This window comes from Perca fluviatilis, chromosome 12 (genome assembly GCF_010015445.1).
Source record: "Perca fluviatilis chromosome 12, GENO_Pfluv_1.0, whole genome shotgun sequence".
Taxonomy (NCBI): domain Eukaryota; kingdom Metazoa; phylum Chordata; class Actinopteri; order Perciformes; family Percidae; genus Perca; species Perca fluviatilis.
In genome coordinates this window covers 15,379,641-15,396,981 of record NC_053123.1, presented here as the reverse complement: position 1 = coordinate 15,396,981, position 17,341 = coordinate 15,379,641, and the positions used below count along the sequence as shown (strand labels likewise).

At 40.6% G+C, this 17,341-nt stretch overlaps 1 protein-coding gene across 3 annotated transcripts in view; it reads left to right on the top strand.

Moving 5' to 3' along the window:
- The window catches only part of igf2bp2a (insulin-like growth factor 2 mRNA binding protein 2a), a 46,659-nt gene that overhangs the window by 2,126 nt on the left and 27,192 nt on the right, over positions 1-17,341 (top strand). Inside the window, exon 1 of one of the 3 annotated variants that reach the window (XM_039817755.1) lies at positions 13,496-13,834. The exons of the other annotated variants lie outside the window; for them this stretch is intronic. Coding sequence (XP_039673689.1) covers positions 13,827-13,834 — 8 coding nt within the window. The 5' untranslated portion in view covers positions 13,496-13,826. Of the gene's footprint in view, positions 1-13,495; positions 13,835-17,341 lie in introns of those variants that run through there. 3 annotated transcript variants of the gene reach the window in all.

The following is a 17,341-nucleotide window of genomic DNA, read 5'->3' as shown; positions in this document are numbered from 1 at the left end:
CACACACACACACACACACACACACACACACACACACACACACACACACACACACACACACACACACACAGTGCATACATGTAGGCTAATAATGGCATCTTAATTGAATCTCTCATATAGCTGTAATCAGAGTTTCATATCTTGGCTACTTCATTTGTTTTTGCACAAGGCTGTTTTCCCTGTATGTAAGCGATAACGTTAGGTTTCATTATTGACTGTAACACTGCATTGCACGATGAGTTGCATACCAATAAGCTGAGCTTCTCCTCTGGTTACATGGACGTGCATGTATGTATGTGAGAAACACGTCGTGTGTGTGTGTGTGTACGTGTGTGTATATACTATGTGTACGTGCGCAAGAGAGAGAAAAGCGCGAGTTGTAGGTATGTGAGCAAATCTATAGGTTAACCCTAAACTCCATGACACCACTGTCATATTATGTGCTTTTGTAGCATTTTGTCCATGCAGTTTGTATAAACACAAGAAGTCCACGAGCTATCAATTGCATGGAAATAATAATTACACATTTCGCCCTGTGCGTAATGCGTTATAAACACATTCGTTTATTGCAGATATGCTGCCTATACTCTTGTATAGCTCCACCCTTTTTCACAACAATGCCTTTGGCTTTAGGGAAAGACGACATTGCGTGACAGAAAGGTAAATATTCAAGCCCCTTGTGGAGGAGCACGTGACCCATACTTTATGCCCTTCCAGCACAGTCCTCCCCCCTTCAGTGCACACTTTCCTGCATTACAGCTCTCGTCTCTGTTTTTGCCGTGCCACACCGTAGAGAAAAATCTGTACGTTTGAAAAGTCAAATGATCGAGCTGCTATGTTGTTTCCTCGCTGTATGGCTCGACTTGAAGGCGTTTTGTAAGCTGCAAGGCGCAACATGGTGTAAAAGCCTGCGCCACTCCCCACAGTTTGTGTGCACGTAGGCCATGGCAATGTTGGAGAGCCTCATAATGGCTGCCATGATGGCCCTGCACTCTGCACGGCTATAGGCGGAATCAGATGGAACAAATGTCCATACATGTGCCTGCATGTGTCCAATCGGTAGTGTTTTGAGCTGCTGGACGTGTGCACGTTGTAAACAGGCCTTTAAAGCGAAATCTTCGCCATATCAGTGAGGTCGACATGAATGCAGCGTAGGACACGTACAGGTGTTCATTTTGAATCAGTGGAAACTGGGCGAAATGTCAAGTGGAGATGAAACTCCATATTATGATAATGCTTTTCCACGGTGATAATTCAATTTAATGTTAAAAAGCTTCCTACAGTTTTCCTGTCATCATTTAGAGCGTTTATCTATTATTACGGAAATATTTACATTGATTTAAAATTTAAAGATATCTTTTTGTCCTGCAGTGAATATTGTAGTCTATTTGTCGTAATTTATAGAGGTCTACGTATGCAAATGTTCAATCTAATTAATAGTACAGGTTTAGAATACTCAACAGTATTTCCTTTATGTTATTTCTAAAACCTGTATTTAGATAATAATGTAAGAATTATAGGTATTGTTATGGATTTGATTTTAAATAGGCTATATGTAATAACCATGGTTATTACAGTGACAGGGCTTGAGAAGTCAACCAATCACCAGTTTTTGTTTTGTCATTTAGGAAGTAGTGTGTGAGCTCATCTTGAGGCCTTTGTCATTTCTTGGTTTTGTGGCTCTGCTGTAGTTGTAGCTGCTATTTGCTGTGCCACTGTTTATTTATATTATTCTGTTGTGCTTTGTTGTTTAATGTCTTCAGTGTGCCAATAGGCATAGTGGGAATAACTATTAAATTATGTATATTTTAAGGGCAAAACGTGTGATTGTTTATTCTTGTAATAACATTTAGTTTGTTAATGAGTTTGTTCTGTAAAAAGATTGGGCCTTTTTAAATGCAACTTTGTATTAACCAAAAAAGATAAAGGTATGAATTGTTGTAGTTTTGAATAGTATTTAAATGTCATTTCACTAATATGAATTTTGATATTTCAAATTGGTTCAAAAGTGTTAGCCTTTATATTATTTTGATAGAATTAATTTAAGCTGAAGTAAACTATCTTTTTGATTTTATTTGCTCCAACTTGTGAGGCTTCTTGTCATGGACAATACAGAATAATAAATTGCACTTCATCAGTCATTTTAAATAGAGTTTTAGAAATTATCTGGGTTATTTTTATAAAAAAAATTGATTTGACGGTGTTATAAAAATGTAGGTTACTTAATGTTAATTGATCCTGTATTTCAGTGCTGAGACAACTGTTATTCAAAATAATAAACTATTATTTTAAATTAACGACTAAACTATTTATTCTGATACATGTTCTTTAATTATTAAGATCACCTGAGCTTATTATGTAATTGTAGGTTTTATATATAAACTGTTAAATCGTTACAACAATAATAATAATAATAATCAATACAACAAAACTCTTGAAACATGAGAGAAAATAAGTATATTTATGTAGAATGATTATTATTAATTCTTTAAATGTATATTGTCTAAATTTGATTGGAAGAATGACTTAGTTTAAGAAGAGAATTTAGTTTGTTTGCTCAAACCTTAATATCTTTCTTGCATTTTGCTTATGTATTTTTGTTATGGTGGCTTATTTTGATATCAGTAAACAGAAAACAATATTTTTCTCACCCTGGTTAAGTTTCCTTGTTAAGCAAAGCATGTGGCTGAGTATCTGCAACGCAGGAAACAGACTGTGACTTGGGGTTAATTGATATTGGTGCTACATAAACGATATGCTGTTTGACTGTTAAATAGGCGAGGAGATGAAGTTGTGGACAAAGCAAGTAACATGATCCCTCTCTGTTAACCTGATCAATGAGTAATATTAAGCATGTGACGACAGCCTTGTTGTGGGGTAAACACATTCTGAAAAGTATGCAAGTTTATACTTGCTTGGTTAGCCATAACAAAACCAGACCTTTCTCCTCCTAATTATCTCTCTACACCTTTGACTTAAGCTGGAGTGAAAATGTGCGCCAATAAACTGGTGATGAATTTGTGATTGAGTGCTAACTTTTGTGTTACACTCCATTAGGCTGTATCACAATACACACTGAATTGTTTGTGCTCTTCATATAAATCTAAGTCTGCAGCTTAATGTTGTTTGATAAAGCTAAATTGATTGCAAAACCTTTTTGCTCACAAAAGGATACAAACCAAGACATGGGTGTAAACATCTGCATTGCACCATAGTGGTGCACATGCACATGTGTGTGTTGGGTCGTGAGTGCACACTGAGTCAAAACAGCGAAATACGATAGCCATCAGTTGATCCACTCTGAATCCATTAATACTCCCCAGTTGATCCTGGTGTAGGGGAAGCGCTCCAATTCAGACTCCGGTTTTGTCCGGGGTGATAGCAGGAGGCACTGCACTGCTCCCCTCTTAAGCCACATCCGCTGCACCCTTCTCCTGACTCCTCATGTCTCCCCTCACTGTGAGGAGGGGTCCCTCAAAGTGATCTGTTTGTGGAGTGTGGCGAGCAGATGCCCCAGGTGTCTCTCAACTATGCTCATTTTCTGCCTTAAAGAGCGTTGTCGGTGTCTTTTTAAGTTAAGGTTGGTCTGCCTGAGGTGTTTCACTCATTAAGAGTGAAGAAGACTGGTGGAAAATAATACTCATCAGGTGTAAGAAATAGATGCCAAATGAGAAAGTTCTTCATTCTTCGTTCTTTATCAAAAATGACTATTTACTTGTCAGGTATTTGCTCAAGCATTTTATTTTGAGTGTGTTCAAGCTGCAGCATTACAATTTTAGCCCTTCTCCCAACATTGCTATATTTGTATAGCAATTATTAACTTTTTCATGAAGGTGTATTTTCATATAGTGATAACAGACTTGCCTGCGCAACAGGGTATATAGCTTAAGGGAATGGCGAGTTAAGATGTGAGAGCATTGTAAATTCATTGCGTGTATATCAGACCTGTGGGATCGCTGTTTAAGCTCCCAGAGAGTTGGAATCTCGTTTTTATTTTTCAACCAACATGCTTGTGCATTACTGCAGCAACTGTAGATATTAATTTCTCAGTCTAGCTGTCATTCACATTCTGCTCCAACCTGTTGCATGAGTAATATGTCACTGCAGAATTACACTCATTACAACTACGAGTTAAGTAATCAGCTAGATGACTCTCTGGAGCAACAGTGACTAAGTGTGGCCGGTGTGGCCAGGATGAGGAGGATTTTTTCTTTAATACTAAATCACCAAAATCTAAAGGTGATGAGAAAAGTAAAACAGGTTCACTACTCGGAGATGGTTTCTCCATCAGCAGTTTGGGCTGAATGACACCATTCATCCAATAAGGCACTTATGCCTGTGTTTTTATTTGTGACCTGACCATTACGCATTATCTCTCACTAGTTCTTATTATTGAATGATGAGAGTAATGGAGAGACGGCCCACGGTAGAAGTAAAACAAACCCTCATTGATTAGAGATGAGAGGCGTGAAGCCTTCTTGAACTGAGCCTCTGAATCCATTTTTCTTCTGTCTGCAAGATAATGTGTCACTGATGATACATTCTCATTGGCTTGTTGAAGTCATCTTCTCTTAGTAGAAAATAAAAATAAAAGTTGAATTTCTGCACACTGTTAGCATTGAATTTATTAGAAATACAACCCTTTCAAATGACCAAATGTATTTCTAATAAAGTCATTTTCGGTGCTGACAGTGGAATATTTTTACATACCTGTCTACCAGGCATGCATTAGACAACTTTTAGTTTGCTGTTAGTACAAAATAAAAGTGTAACTATCGTACCAATCCGAGACAGGATAGGCTGTTTTGAGCAGATGTTTGAGGATGTTGTTTAGCTAAGCAGGGTTTGATGAATTGCTGGAATCTTAAATGTGCTGCATGTGAATAGTTAATGAATTATATATAATGATTATGAGTATTGCAGTTTGTACCCAACTGCTTTTTTGGGGGAAGTAATTTGAAGATGTAACAGCTGCTCTGTCTTTTCTATATCCCTCTGTTGCTCAGTCTGTGTGTGTGTGTGTGTGTGTGTGTGTGTGTGTGTGGTGGGGGGGGCATTATGTACATGCAGTTATGTTCAGACACAGCTTGAGGACAACACTAGAGAAGAAGAAAAGCTGTAAAATTGCAGCTGAAAGCTACATGCCGGATGTAAACTTTAGGGTTTCTCACCCCTCAGTGTGTCATGCTCCCAGTGGGCACCCAAGGGTGTGGTTTCTGTGGAAGGATGGGCAGCTGAGGGGCACAGCAGGTGGCATTCTCACACAGCCAGACCCTGTCCTTGTCCCATATCAACACCATATAACCCTGCTGGAACTGTATAGCTCTGATGGGTCTTGAGCAGGTGAAATGAATATGGCGTGAACTCCTAACAGCCAATCCGAGTGAGCCACGGTACGTAATGCTTACACGTAGCCAATCCTATGCAAACCGGTTGAGTGGTAGGGACGAGGCTCATAAAGAGGCTCTGTTACACTGGCTTACAGTCTTAGCTGAGAATGCTATTGGCCTGAAGCTTCACCCAGGTCAAATGGTCTTCTTAATCTCTTCTATCGGACCTTTGCATCTTGCATATTTCTCGGTCTTTTACCTTGCTTTTAACGTTCCAGGTAGAGGTGTGGCCACAGGGTTGGCCAGGGGTGGCACCGGCCCCCCTTAAATTTGATTGGCCCCCCTTTTGGGTCCTTTACTAGAGTCAGAAGGTGATAGGTAGTTGGCTTATTAGTATCATGGATGGATTACTAAAAGGGACTATCAGGTACAGGCTCTCATACCCTGGACCCGAACCTCTGGATAAAATGACTGTTAACATTTGTCTTTGGAAAATCTGATTACTATAAAGTAATCAAAAACATTTTATATATTTGAAATGCTCATCGAGGGACAGGCATTGCAAATTAGCCCAGGCTGTAAATGCTGTAGTGTGTGGCATTGGTTTATGCTACATACTTGCCCTATACAAATAAATTATCACAATGAGACACAAATCTACCTCAGAGAAGTGCAAATTGACCACAAAGAGATAAAAAATGACTTCAAAGAGACACAAAACAACTGAAAAGAGATGCAAAACAACCACAAAGGCACAACATGACTACTAAGAGATGCAAAATACCCACAACAAAACATAGAAAATGACCATATGAGATGCAAAACGATTGCACAAAAGACAGGACCCTGCTTGACCTCATGTTTGTAATTAAACAAAGTCATTTGAAATGTTGCTGTCCAACTGAGTTTCAGTAACGTTACCTTGTCCAACCTGAGCAAACTAAACCCTCAAATTCAGCTAGAACCCTCTCTCCTGGCACATTTGAATTCTTCCAGGAACATCCCGATATGGTGTAATAATATAAAATAATATGCAGGGATTTTTTTGTATATGCCTTTTCTCCCATGTAGATGAGGGAATTTCTTTTGATATGTTTTATCATATCTCTGCGAAGCAGCAAATGTAACTTTCTGACATTTACAGCACCTTGATGTGGGAGCAAATCTGTGCCATGAATATGTGTGTCCGTGTGTGTTTACAGGTAGCGCTGTATTCAGTTCCAACTGTTCCAGGTTAGGTTCGCCTCGTTGCCATGGGAACCAGTTTTGAGTGTTTTGCTTAGTTATAGGAGGAGAGCTCGAACGATAAAGGCTTTCAGAAAATGAACCCAAAGTCCTCCAGTGTACAGAACACCACGCAAGTTGAGTTTACTGCGTGCAACAACCTGAGATTCACCCTCCGTGATCATTATAATATGTTTTGATATTGCTGTCAAAATCCTATGTTTACAGCTTAAATTTGTCATGATCTGCTGTCAGTTTGGGGACCCTGTAATTTCCACCCATTTCCCAGGAGACTGCCTACCGGTTATAGCTGCAAGCCCCTGCCTGCAGTCCAGCCGTGTCTTGGTGTGGCTCACACTATGGGCGGTGCAGTGGTCAGAGTGCTGATTTTATATGACAGTGAATACATAGCCTGGTAAGGTGCCTCAATAAAATGCCTGTGTAAAGCTATCGCTTCATTGAAACCTTCAAGTGCTCATTTTCTTCCCACAAGTGCGGCAGAGAAAACTGCTGAGTGGGCTGTCCATCTATGTCACAGCCGCAGCCCTTTTGCGACCTTTCCTATTCATAAACCCACTTGTAGCCACCATTTCCATCTTTTTCCATATGTATGCAACAGAAGCTGGGAAAATCCCCCCCCCCCCAACTGAACAAGTCATCTACAGTAAGGTCTGCGCACAGCTGAGCCTCAAACACAACCTGGAGCACAGTCTGACCATTGTGTTTCCTCTATTTCACACTGTCTCTGAAGGAAGAGGAAGACATGGAGAAATCTTCCTAGTCAAAGACATGTGTGTGACACACACACATGCTTATGCTTTCATCTCAGTGTGTGTGTTTGTGTGTGTGTGTGTGTGTGTGTGTGTGTGTGTGCGTGTGTTTGCTTCTGCGTGGGGGAGAAATGAGCACTGCTGATAGAGGGCAGCATTTCATTCCCCTGTCAAGGAGGCTGGCTGGCTTTGTGATGCTGCTGTTGGCTTGAAGTGGCTTTAACCCCTCTCCCAGAAGACTGTGATGGGTCTGCTCACAAACAGGAGGATTTCTGATTATGTGTGTTTGAGACATTGAAAAATATAAATCATGTACAGTATATTCTCAAATCAACTCCTGGCTGGTAGTTTGATGGTATATCCTAGCATTGAGCAGTCACATTAAACTCCACTCTGTCTTGAAACTGTCCTCATGGTCAACTTTTCTTTTAGTTTTAGAGCAAGACAATGGATATCAGATTTCAGGTGCATTGTTGTAAATCAGAGGTCTGTTGGTCATAGTTAGTGTTTATGTTAGTGTATTATGTTTTATGTCCTGTTTTTTTCAGCCTTGTTAGAAAATGTAATCATTGTACTAAAAAAGAAGACAGATTGTTTGTCCATTAAATATGAAGCTACAACTAGCAGCTTATTGGCATAGCTTAGCATACAGACAGGCCTGTTTTTGGTCTTTATGCTAAGATGAGCTAACCAGCTGCTGGCTGTAGCTTCATATATAGCATACACATATGAGAGTGGTGTTCTCACTAACTCTTGGCAAAAAATGGAATAAGTGTACCATAACTATTCCTTAAATGATTTTGGTTCTTTTTGTCAGGTGGAAAAACATTGATTCTCTTTTTAAAATTATGCTTGTGTCATTTATTTAAGGAAATGTCTGTGTATTAGTGCACATTTTAAAACTTTCGCCATCTGCAACCCTTATGTTTTACAGAACTGAACTGTGGCAGCGGTTGCAGGCTGTCCTTTAGTTTCAGCAGTAGTAGTGTTTAGTATTTGGCAATTGTGATATGCCATGAAGCCTGTTGTTTTACACAGCGGTGCTTGATCCTGACTATGATTTGCTGAATAGGGTAATATGGGCCAGGCAGGTGCTAGAGAGTAGGATGGCTCTATCTGCCTCCCTGCCAAGCGACCCAGCACATGCCAATACACAGTCGGTCGCAGTGTGAGTGAAAGACAGAGCATGTATGTGAGAGAGAGTGATAGTGAGAGAGCAATGGAAAGACAAAAATAGAAGAATAGAGTTGCAGGGGAAAGGAAGGGAACCTATGGGAGTTTTGATAGTATCACACCAAACGACAAGTTGCAGCAGCGTATTTTCATACAACCGCTGAAACACAGGGACAGTGAACAGAATGTGAAAAAAACTGCAAATAGTTGCTGTCTTGCTGACCACTGGCTAATATTTCCCTGGAGGCGCAGAATGTTTTATTGTGGAGGATTCATCCGTGTGTGTGTCTCACTAAACAGTCTATACTCAGGGTTTCCCATGGGGGCAGTAGCTGCTGCGGTATCTCTACTGTACACGAGGAGTACTCAGTCCTGAGGTTCTTAAGCTATTATGTTACCATTTTAAATGCACTGGATATATAACATCATGAATAAAACCGACAAAATATACGTGCAAGTTGCTAGGATACCGCCTGATTGATTGATTTATTGGCTGTATGCGTTTAGCATAGACTTCTTGGTGCAGCATTTGCAGCACACTGGTTGCCCAGCCAGCGCCTCTGTCTCACACATGCAAACAACATTATGACACTTATTGATGAATTGCCCCGTCCCTGTCAGGTTAAATGAAGCACACGCTGACACAAATCCAATTAAAATTGAAGACTGCCCCTATAGCAGAGCACGATCTTGTTGAAAAACCCAAAGGCAAAAACACGGACATCTTCAGCTCACCAGGATAGTAAATATTTGATGCCGAAGCAGCCATGCATGAGTTCTTTTTGGCAGGTTGCAAAAGTTAATGGGGTCTTGTAAGATTGCTTCTTTTGCCTCCACGTTTACTGAACATTAACATGCTCCTTCTGTGCATGTTCATGGGATTTTCATTGTGATTAATGGTGAATTCCACAAGATGCAGCTGTAGTTCACCTCCTCGCTCCAGGGAGATTCACAATCGCTTTTCACTGCAAAATTCGGTTCTTGTCTTCCCTCAATCTTCCTCCGTACTTGTGCATGTTTTGTGTCAGCGTACCATTTCATGTGTACCAACTAGATTGCGTGCTTTGTCTCTCACCACCTCCTTCCAGCTCACAGTGTCACTGCTCCCCTGGCACAGCGTGGCAGCGCAGAATGAAGCCGGCTGTGTGTTAGCATTAGCGGGTGTAAATAGTGTACAACTCTATGTTATGTACTGTAAGCTGAATGTGAGCTGCCCTATCAGATAGTGTAACAGAGACAGGCAGTTTATTCTTAGTAGAGTCGTGGTTACCACTAGTGGAATTCTTCGACAACAGTAGACGTCTCTGTGTGTGTGTGTGTGTGTGTGTGTGTGTGAGTGTGAGTGTGCGTGTGCGTGTGCGTGTGTCTATGTCATTGCATATATTTGTGTTTGTAAGTGCCTCTGTCTTCCTGCCATTCCCCCAAGCGGGAGGCAACAGTTCATTTCAGAGATGGTTGCTGAGATGGTTTTGTTTTAAGTGGTGTGAGGAGTGACTCCAGGCAGGCCTGTTTCCGGTCGTTTGACATTGTGGGAGAATAAATTACAGACATATAGAATGACAAGCTTCAAAGGCGAGTTTGATGTCAACGAGACAGTGGTGTAGATGTGGAGCCGCTGAAGATGATGCATCAAATATGCTGCACTTGAAGAAAAGTCTTAATTGAATCGGACTTGTGTTTATTGTACCCTTTGATGGATGCACGGCCACCTCAGGCATTTGTAGAGCATTTACAGTGTCGCTGCTTCCTCCCCATCACCGCACATCATCAAAGCTGCCGTATCCATATGCTCAAGGCACATGATTCACAATCAAGGTCCACACACACACACACACACACACACACACACACACACACACACACACACACACACACACACACACACACACACACACACACACACAGATGGACTCTGAGTAACAGACATTTCTGAACTATGATTTGCTTTTCATAACACTGGCCATTTCTTGTCCTTGTCCATGAAATGCAGCTCACCACTGCAGATGTTTCTTCAGAGATCCGATTATGACAAACAATCTTATCATTTGTGTTTGTGCTCAGATGGACCAGGCCTTCACACTGACTCAGTGCTTTTCAATGCAGCTGTGTTGTGGCTGTCTTAAAGGAACACGCCGACTTATTGGGACTTGAGCTTATTCACCGTAAACCCCCAGAGTTAGATAAGTCCATACAAACCCTTCTCATCTCCGTGCTTGTCGTTACTCTGTCTGACGCACCCACCGCTAGCCTAGTTTGGCACAGATCCTGGAGGCAACCGGCTCCATCTAGCCTACTGCTCCCAATAAGTGACAAAATAACGCCAACATTTTCCTATTTACATGTTGTGATTTAGATGGCTAGATGGAGCCAGTTACCTCCAGGATCTGTGCTAAGCTAGGCTAGTGGTGGGTGCGTCAGACAGAGTTACGGCACACACGAAGATGAGAAAGGTATGTATGGACTTATCTAACTCTGAATAAGCTAAAGTCCCAATAAGTCAGTGTGTGCCTTTAAGGAATGAGCCTAATAGCCCCTTCAATTTAGACAGGGTGTTTGTTAAAGAGGGGAACCAGCCTTGCATGTTTTCTGCCAGGAATGATGAAAGCAGTCGGCCTGTAAATGCTTGCAGATTTGTTTTGGTGTTTCTGTGTGAAGGAGAGTCGTAAGCCAGAGTACGGCTGGAAATAGTTGTCAAATTAGTGGACTGCACCTTTGAATATCCTGTCTAGCAAAACAGAGACTGTCTCTAATTGTTATTAATCTGTGGATATTGAGCCAAAGCCTGACATGTGTTTTGTTTGTTTTAAAGCTTACTACCGTGTTTGTGTGCTGTTGCATTCACATACTGTAGGATTTTGTCAGAAAATCAAACGTGGAAGACAAACAATAAACAAAAATAAACCATTGCATAACAACAAATTACAGACAACATATTATATTCCCACGCATACAGGCAGCCTCCAAACTTGTCACTGAATCACACAAATACACGCACATAGTTCTGAATCCGAAGCATCCTCAACTTCCTCTCAAGCCCCCTGCCTCATTTCAGAGAGTAGGTCAGGATTTGGAGCCATTTTGGCCGCAGGATTAAAGTCTGACAAGGATAATGCCACTTCAGCCACTTGCGACTCACGTGACACAAAATGATTCAAGGTTTTGGGAGGAGCACTACTGTATGTATGTAATTAACGTATTGGAGGCCCTTATCCATTTTAATCCACCCATAGAGAGTTTGTCACCCAGAAATGATAAAAACTGCTCTTTTACAGACGTTTTCCACGCTCACTTTTGCACCCCTCCACTCTCACCCTCTGTAGTCAGTAAATATAATCCAGTCTTTAATGCTTAGAACTGTCTATTGATGTCATTTTAACCTTAAACTCGTTTGTGCTGACCCCCCCCCCCCAACCTGCACAAGTGCGTCCTATAGATAATCCCACTGCCTTGTTAATCTCTTGATGGCTTATTGAAGTTACTGCACTGTATTTACTTGACCAGTCTTTACTCACTGAAAGTGTAAAATTGCTGCTAGTCTGCAGTTCATTTAATCTCTTTATCTGTTTTTATCTATTACTGGTTCTGTTTTCCTTTACTTGCATGTTTATTTTTAAGAGGCGTCAATTCTTTGTGATGTTTAAATTGTTTTATGTTAAGTCTAAGTTCAATCAAAAGGATAAACTGATAAATAGATAAACTGTTCATTTGTAGTTGATTCTCATCATTCTTCCACAGTAATTATTCTTAACTACCAGGTGTCTACATTCATACCGAGTGTTGAGGCATTTAATTAATTATTTCAGGGCTGATCAATCAGAATAATTTTCACTACCACTGCCAATTATTTTTCTTGAATCATTTATTGATAATTTGGTGTTTAAAATGTAGTGTGTTCATAAATTACTAAAAAATTCTGATCTCAAGTTTCCAGATTTTGCAACAGTAATTTTTTTTTGCTTATGTTTGGTTTGTTTTTTTTGTTTCAAATTAAAAAAAAAAAAAAAAAAAAGCGCCTTTGGGGCTGGTGTTGGCAATTAATTTTCTGTCAGTAACCTAATCAATGAATTGATTCAGAATTGTTGAATTGTTTAAGCTCTAAAATACTTAGTATATATATATATATATATATATATATATATAAACCAATACTGTGTGGTTAAAATTCAAGCATTGCTACCTTCATTTTCATTAAACTTTCCTTTTATCTAAACAGGTAAAAGTCAGTTTGAGATTAAAATAAATATTTAAATAAATTAAAAAAATAAACCGGCTAAGACAACTATCACATGCTACAGAAGAGTAATGACAATATGATTTTCCAAAACCATCTAAAAACAATAAATTTAAAAGCACAGTGCAAGTGTTATTTTTCAGATCATTTGAAATGTACTTAAATTTACAAGAGAGATTTTGTAAGAAGCACCATGATCAAAAGCAAACACAGCTTTAATTAAACTCCAGCACATGTCAGCCAGTGTCTCCAGGCCTGGCACCGGTTCGCGATCCTGCGTTTGAGAATTCCAAAAGCTTTGTTCTGCTGCTGTTTGGAGAGCGAGGACTCCTCAGTGACAGCAGCTGTGACTGGCAGGGGTGTTTCCAAATATGCTGTTTATTGACCAGGTTTGTTTCTGTTTCTCAGAGGGTAAATCTTAGTAGTAGCAGTTTGTTTATTGTCCCAGTAGGGAAATTAGGTTGCAGCAGAAATCACATGGCATTTTTGGCAACAAAAGACAAGAAAACAGAACGATAGTGAACACAGTTTTAGACATACAGTATATATAGACATCACTACACATAACATAGACCAAGGCACTCATACATATGTGGGGGTGGGGGGTCCAGACTGGCTGGAAAAACTGTACAAGACATTTTATGGCCTCTTCACTCACCCCCTGCTAGTTGCTTTCCTCTGTGAGGAACTTCCCTGCATACAGGGGGAGGGGAAAGAGAAAAGGTAGTGCGTTCATGTGTGTGTGAACAAGTAAAGCTCTCCAGAGGTAGCTGGAGGGAGTAGTGAGACGGGTAGAGAGAGGGACGATGAGAGACAGACTGTAGACGAGCAGGAGACAGGCAGGGAGGAATGCAGGCGGGGAAACAGTTTGAGGGCTTTCGTAATGTTGAGTGTTGTGAGTGCGGTATTGATCCAGGTTAACCCTGTTGGGACATACACCTATGGCAGGCGGGCTCAGCCTTCCAACTACAGTATAATACCTCATGGTCGCCAGATTAAAGGATGAGACCTAAGGAGCAAGCTGTACAACTCAACATAAAGCAACAGAAGCAGCCATGAGGAGCAGCTAACAGCGGACCCACACTGCACCGCCGCAGTATGAGCTGGTATCCACCTGTCAGTAGCTCTTAGCATTGAGGTGTGTGAGAGAGAGACACAGAAAATACATCAGTGTGTGCATGTAGAGAAGAGTAGGCACACCAGTCGGCTATACATTAGTTTGTGTGTGTGTGTGTGTGTGTGTGTGTCCCTGTAGGCTCGCTCCGTGCCTGTCAGTGACAGTGCTGACTACGTGCTTTTTGACGGGGGACTCAGAGGAGTCCTCAGTTAGCGAAGTAGCAGTGTGGAGGGGCATGCAAGCGTTTGATGTGCGCAGGACAGGACAGAGCAGCGTGGCACATGACTCTGCAAGTCCTCTTGAATCATCTTTCTGTTATTTTTTTATTTTTTTCTGGTTGATGCTTGTGGCTCATTGGCAAGGTAAAAGGTTTTAGCACAAGTAAATTGAATTGTAAACATTGTAATTGCAGCAGATTGAATGTTTTCTGCATTGTGCATTGTTGGCAGAAATGACTTTTGCACAGGAATGCACATAATGTTTAATGTGTGTGTGTCTGTGTGTCTGTGTGTGTCTGTGTGTGCGTGCCTGCGTGCGTGCCTGCGTGCGTGTGTGCGTGCCTGCGCACATCTACTACTCGAGCTTGTGTGTGTATGATAACCGCTTTTAAAGTCCCACTCCCCTCAAATATATATTTTGCTAATGATTACTTCACTTGGATGTTTGACCTTCCCTTTGTAGAATGATGTGTGTGCAGGGTTTGACACTAGAAGGCTGTTTTCACACCTTAAATAGGAGTTAAAAACATGCACGTACGAGCATGATTTTTTTGACATCCCACCTAGGGAAACTTAACTTGAAACCTCCAACGCACAAATATATAAATATAAATATAACACATGAGATCCAATACCGTTCTGACTTGTTATTACAATGTTTGAGCTTCTTACTGTCATATCCTTGCTGGAAGAAGGTTCAGCAAAACATGAATTAAGATAAACGTGGGACATAAATGTGTTTTAGCACCAAATTTCATTTCATTTCAAATATGTGGATGCGTGTTCAGAGCCGTATGGAGGGGCTTCAGTCGCCATGTTAGAGCAAACTGTTATTTTATCAAATAGAAATGCATTGTGACACAGCGATAGGCAAATGGAAAATTTTAAAGTTCTAATTTCATTGGCTTAGTATGGCATGACGGGAGATAATTTGTTTTGTGTCAGCTGGGCACCCTGTGGCATTTTAGCACTGAATGAAAATTAATTTGTAGTGATTACACTGAGAACTGGAAATATTTGTATATCTGCTGCAGAATGCACATTGCATTGGACACTCCAAGATAATGTCTGTATGTGTCTTATCTAATTGTAAATAGTTATTTTCTTCATTTCTTTGTGACATCATGGCATATCGTTGAGCTGATGTGTAGTGGAAATCAGAACACCCTCTACAATGCTTCTATTGATATAGTTGATAATGAGCAAGGACTTCGCCTGAGTCATTTAAAATCTATTGAGACACTTGTAATAATCCCTAGTCTAAATCATTACTTGATACAAGATATTAAATCTACCTGAAATTTCCCTGCGTGCCAATGGACCTTGTCAATGAACCTTGTACCACACGTGATAGGTGAAGAAACAATGTGCAGTCTCTCCTTATTTACATATTTCTACGGAGCAGCTGAGTGAGAAGCAGACAGATGTCAACAGGAAGGATGTGGCTTCCATCAGAGCTGCATATGTCTATCTGCCTGGCCTGTGCCTCCCTGCCTCGGTGCCACAGAGAAAACCTATGCGTGAAGAGAAACAGGCAGGCAGGTAAGCCTGCTGAATTCTGATGAGTCCTCACCCGCCGAACGGGTGGGAGGGAAAACAGAAGCACCTGAGAACTACTGAGATGAGATGGTTAGCAGCACCGTGGAGCGGCAGCTTTGTTCACTCTGCAGTATCAGTGTAAAAAATATGTGGTTAGGGAACAATGGCGAAGAGCAGATAGAATAACTGTTTTCTTACTTGATGGGGGGAAAGATGCTTGATGAATGCAAATGAATGCCCAGAAGAATAAAATGATTTAATAAGACTGAATGTGAAGGAAACTGTCACCAGAAACAATTATTATTACTTTAACAATATAATATTCTTTTAGATGAACCAGCCTATTTTTTTGTCTCAGGGGTATTTCTACAATTTAAGGAGAAATAAGCAATTTTCCAACAAACTGTCTCTGAAGGTTTTCCTTCCCCCTCAAAAAAACTCAATGTGGCGCTTTGTTGTTGTAATGATTGGAGTGATTATTTATTCACTTAGTTAAAGCTGCTATAGTCTGTATTGTGTACGTTCAACAGTGGATCAAGTGACTCCATTAATAGTCAAAGGTGTCTCATGTATTGACAAACCCATAGAGAATTATCACCAGACTACGCAGTCGGCTTTAGCTCTGCAGAGTGTTTAGGCGTCTTTCACTTCATTGGTTTGGTTTTACAGCACACAACTTAACTGTTTTGGTTCACTCTCATAGTTCCCGGCAGTGTCGTTTCCCTCTGAAGCAGCTGCTTTCAGCAAAAAAAGCTCTGATAAACTCACTCTACGCTACCTGCCCAGCACCAAATGGCAGACAGACAACGTTAGACTCTGCCTTTGTGTTTGTCAAGAATGACAATGGTAATGATACTTGACTCACTAGCAAGCAAATCCTGCTTTCTCTGACAACTGCCCTGACAAGTTGTATGCAATCCTTCAGGTAAACATGGTTAAAGGTTGGTAACTTCATGACAGGCAGACCTTTCACTAATGTTGAATAAAATGTTGAGTCTTAGCAGCTGATATTGCTTTGCAAGCCACTGTTTTTAAGGTCAAGAATGAACTTTAATCTCAGTTTCAGTCATGATCTTCTAATAGAGTAATTTAAAACATAATGAATACACCATCTATCTATACTTCCAGATGTCCTTAATGTCAGAAAAATATCCTAATCATCTCAAGAATCTTCCAGAAAAGAGTAATTTGGTATTAATTAGAAGGAAATGTCCTTAAAAGAAAATGTCATGTATTACTCAGACTAACTTCTAACAAGTTGTAGGTTGGGTTTGTTTGTCCTTCTGGAGGACAAATAGGAACACATCCTTGTGGCTGAAGGTAAACAACAATGCATAGATACTTCTCTCATACAAATCCTGTTATCTCTGTTCCACAACAATTGGATGGGCCTTAGAGAAGTGCTTAGGAGCACTACACAGAAATGGCCTGAGCTCCAACTTAATCCAGCAACAGGGAGCGGGACACTGGGAGCGCTGCCAGAGTTTGAAAAGAGGAGCAAAGAGACATCTTCCACACAGAAGGGTCTCGTGAATATTGTTGACTTGTTGCTTCCTCTCTAAGATTTCAGGGCATTTAGGCGCTTAAGAGCTTAAGGATCAAAGCTAGAAATTGGGTTAATTCAGATTAAACGAGTCTGCAGTTGGTGTACAAGGACCACCAGACACTTTGACCAACCCACCAAAACTGACCCATATAAGATAGTGCTGTTTCACTTCTACACTGGGTATAAATTGACC